We start from the raw sequence: 4692 nt of genomic DNA on the forward strand, positions 1-4692 counted from the left end.
ACATTTGAAATAAATAAATAAATTTAAGTTTTCCACACTCTCGCGGGAATATCTCCGCAATGGAGCGAGCTTAAGTTTACTTTCGATTGCATGATATAGCCCAGATAAACACCTTCATCACACATGTGGCCATTTGTTTGTACCATTTTCAGGCAATTTGTAAAAAACGATGTGTTTTTGGATATTTGTGGAGTTAGGTGGTCCGCAAGTGTTTTTTTATTGGTTAAGTGGTCCTTGGTATGAAAAAGTTTGAGAAACACGGACATGGACACATGGAGTGAATTGGAATTGGGCCTGTGTTTGATTGACAGCTCCTTCACTTGCCTGTTATCGGTAGGATATTGTATATTGTAAACTTATAGTTATTAGTTCAAAGGCTTCCTGGCTACACCTAAAATCAGCCTGACTACGGTCTTACTCGCCGTTGATTGAAACACCTGTATGGGTTTGCAGGAGTAAACATTTTCAATAGCGAAAAATGAACTGTCTGAGTGATGCCATCATGAAATGTTGAGCACATACCAGGTTATGTGATGTATTTCCAAGGTGATGCACAGAAAGCTGCGGCTTTTGCAGAGAAGCTCGTTCTACTTAGAGATCCGACTGGATGAAGTGCCAGCTGCAGAGGGGCAGCAGCCTCTGGACACTGCAGTGTCCTCTCTGACTGACGAGCGGAGGCTGCAGCGGGCCATGGCTCTGGGCCGGACCCAGGTCACGCTCCTGCTCACTGTGATGGGACAGCTGTACCAAGTGATCACCAGGAGCTGCCGGGAGCTGGAGGCCTTCATCATGAAGTATAAACAGGGTTTGATGGACAGTGACATGGCAGCTTCCATGCAGCAGAAGATCCAGCAAACGCGGCAGCACGTGCACGATTTTGATACCAGATTGACTCGGAATTGTGGCCCACTAAACCTGCAGAACCAGCTTGCCTCAAATATAGGCAACCTTCACACTCTCCAGCTTAGTGCATTGGTTTCCTTCAAGATGCCGGTGATTTTTGTTCTGGGAAGTTGCATGCGTATCGTCTAAGGAGCTGTACCAAATGTTTGAGATCCACATAGAAAGATGTCATCCAACTACTGCTGACAATGCCAAACTTATATATGCATGCCAGTCGTATGACCTACAGCTCAGCCTCCTTGAACCTGACAGGAACTATAAGTTCTCTATCATAAGAGTAAATGCTGTAAACTTGCTGTATGGACTGTGGATGGACAGCATTATCCTGAAGACCTTGGATATTTCCAAGTAAGAGCTACATGTCCCCTTCTAGACATGAAGGGAATGAAGATAATTCACAGATTGTTTTTATTTACAAAGAAAAATATATGTAACAAGTTTCATTGCAAATAAATTAACCCCAGGATAGCTTGAATTGAAAACTGTGTTAATGTCTTGATAGAATGGTTGGTCAAATAACTTGGATCTTGGAAAAAAAATCTAGTAAAACATTTGAAATCGAACACATAGCATCTATAAGGCAGGATTCTGATGCACATAAATAGAAACCTTAACCCTAGAGGATAGCAAACCTGGGCAAAGACATAAAACAGTGTTTGATTGACACCTCGACACCCCAGCTGTATTGATTTTGTTCCTGATCTTTATCATCTTCTGTCTAAGTGTTTGTGGGTTTAAAGTTTAGTGACTTCACTTCCTTACGCTAAATAGCAATTAACTAGAGAATGCAATTCCTGAAGAAAATGCTAGTGGGAATGCTTTATGCTGAAAAGCTGACGCTGAATTGCTATGCTGAAATGTAATGTGTAAGATGAAAGTGAAGAATCTAGATTGAAATAATACATGAACACTGAATGTGTGATGAGAGAAGAAAATAAAGTAAAAAGGCTTGGAGAAGCAGCAGAATATTTGAACTGCAAACTTTTGAACTAACTTGATGGCGAATGATCTGTCGCCATGCCAACGGCATTTGATGACATCCCATAATACGCTTAGATGCGTGCATCGTGTTGGAGCACCACCCAGTGACGTGGTTGAAGGTTCGAATCTGCTCCGCACCGATCATTTGATGAGTAGTCTTTTCAAGGAAAGGACTCGAACACCGAGTTATGAGTAGGGTTGGGTACCGAGAACCGGTTCCGGTTCGGAACCGGTTCCAACATTTCGATTCCAACGGTATCATTTAGAAATGTGAATTTCGGTTCCGCTTTTCGATTCCTGAGGAAATGTTTCTCGCCGCTCTCCATAGCCTACTGCATGACTGCAGCGGGGCGGGAAATGTAGCGTTGTATCTACATTTCCTACAGTGTAACCTGAGACCAGGGCCGGCCTGTCGCACTGGCATTATAAATGTTCGCCTAGGGCGCCAGATCTGTGGAGGCGCTGCGCTGACAGCTCTGGGAGAAAAAATAAATGTTTTGACCGTTGGTGCTCATCCTAATTTTCGGCCTTGATGTAACAACATTCATAATTAAGTAAATGTAACACCCTTTTCATCCCGGTTACACTTTTCATTTGCCCTGTACGTTGGGCGCTGCAAGTGATGAAAATGGGGGATGTTGGCTTATCTGGCAACCGCAGCTCACGAGGGTGCACTGGAACCGGCGCTGTTGTTATTAGCATCTGGTGCTAGCTGCTCTTACGGAAGAAGAAGATGTTTCTACAATGATGTGGAGGGAGAGTCCTCTCCAGTCAGACTGAGAGGCTGATAACTTCAGCTCAGTGAGGTAAAGGACTCTCAGTGTTTAGATAGTTCACTTTAGTCTAAGTTATCTCAGTGGGTCTCAAACGTTTTGATCACAATTTATGTAAACACATATTTCCAAGGCACTCCTTTATAATTATTGGGATAAAACAGGTTTGAAATCATTCCAATGTATACTATAGGACAGTAAACCAGACATATCGTTTTAAACTGGAGATAAAAAGATATGCATAAATAAAATAGTAAAATAAGATATGAATGAACAACAAAAATAAAATGCATTACATGTAGGCTATTTGTTATTTAATTATTAAAATGTAAACTGATCTTTTTCATATGGGTGTTTGGAGTTGTACCCCCTAGATCTAGTCTCTAGTAATTCTGCGTGTGCACCAGATTGAAACATTTTACTTCAAAATGTTCAAACATTTCTTCCCGGTATGCCTGAGAAGGCAGATATGCTTGTTTTTCTCAACAAGAACTGTTTTTAAAAGTTGAATTGTTGTAGCTTCAGGGGTTCTCAGGTTAAAGTTACATAGCAGTGAATATAAACAGACTGATTAATGTGAATATTACTTTAAACTAACCTGTGTAAAAGTGTCTCGAATAAATGTAATTTTTTTGGTGGAAGAAGCATGTATCATTTTTTTACCCTGCCCCTCAAAGAATCGGAATCGAGAACCGTTAAGAACCGGAATCGAAAAGTAGAATCGGAATCGGAATCGGAATCGTGGAAATTCAAACGATACCCAACCCTAGTTATGAGATAAACAATAAGCTGAGTTTAATGGTAAAAGCAACAGTACAAAACACAGAGTACTCTGGACTCAAGTTCAGAAATTCACATCACAAGTCACAGTCAAAGGTTCTGACTGCACGGGTGGTTTGCCATATCAAATCTGATCAGCCTCGCATCTTGGTAGACCTTTTAACTAGTTTACAGAGAGTCAAATCCACATATTGGGGATGGGCGTAAACCATGGCGTAAACACATCTGTAGACACAGGAGATGTCTCTCCCATCTCTGGAGCTTAGACACTAGCGTTCTCACACTCACAAAACCTCCCTATGCCCTGCAGGTCAAGCTGTAAAACCTAGTATCCACATACGACTGCATCAACACATTCCTTACGGGAGATTAGAAGCAGGGATGGTCGTACATGTCAACACACAAAATAAGGTTAAATGTCTGAGTAAAGACACAATTAATCCCTAACAGCAATATCGTGTTTTATTGTTGCCATGGCAACAGCTTTTGAGGAAAACTCACTAATGGCACATAGAAATGTTAAGGACTGGACCATTAACTGTCATCTGAAGTCTGGTGCTGTTTTAGACCATTTGCATAGGTATCACGACAACATCGTGTTTTAAGGTGAGGGATGCGTTTCCATGGAAACGGCACATGGTGAGATCTCAGATTTGGCGTAGAGCTGTTGAGGCATGGACCGGTGATATACAAGCGAAGTTTGGGGGACGATCGGACCGTGTCCATTGGACTTACAGCGACATCGTGCTTCATGGCGAGTGGTCTGTCGCCATGGCAACGGCATTTGATGACACCCCATAATACGCTTAGATGCGTTGATGACTGCATCATTACCAAACCTGTCAATGTGACATCATCGTGTTCCATGACACAGGTGTTTATATTTGAGCTAACGACAGCTGTGTGTCACCAATAATGTATAGGTGGAACATGTTGAAGTCAGTATGAAGTCTCCATCAGACAGAAAAGACTAGGCTCAGACAGCCTGTTAAACTCCAGTGACCACGTCGTTAGCTCAAACACAACACCTGTGTGTCATGACATCATCGTGTTCCATGACACAGGTGTTTCTATTTGAGCTAACGAGGTGTGCAGAGATCACAGGTTTCCATTGTTCTGAATGAGAGATAAACCTCTTACATGTGAACGTTTTGTCAAAGAACCGTAACAGATATCTGTGAAATTTCAAAACGTGAAGCATGTGAAGGAACTTGAGTATCTGAAGTGTAATTTGTGTGTTCTTTCGGGTTAATAA

The 4692-nt window shown here is 41.9% G+C and overlaps 1 protein-coding gene across 1 annotated transcript; it reads left to right on the plus strand.

Moving 5' to 3' along the window:
* The first annotated feature begins 549 nt into the window (after nt 1-549).
* LOC117446396 (fibronectin type III domain-containing protein 11-like) lies at nt 550-1255 on the plus strand. Its single transcript, XM_071203318.1, is given in 2 exon segments — nt 550-1001; nt 1003-1255. Coding segments are annotated over 2 exon segments (705 nt in total).
* Nucleotides 1256-4692: the final 3437 nt, after the last annotated feature.

This window comes from Pseudochaenichthys georgianus, chromosome 5, assembly GCF_902827115.2.
Source record: "Pseudochaenichthys georgianus chromosome 5, fPseGeo1.2, whole genome shotgun sequence".
NCBI lineage: Eukaryota > Metazoa > Chordata > Actinopteri > Perciformes > Channichthyidae > Pseudochaenichthys > Pseudochaenichthys georgianus.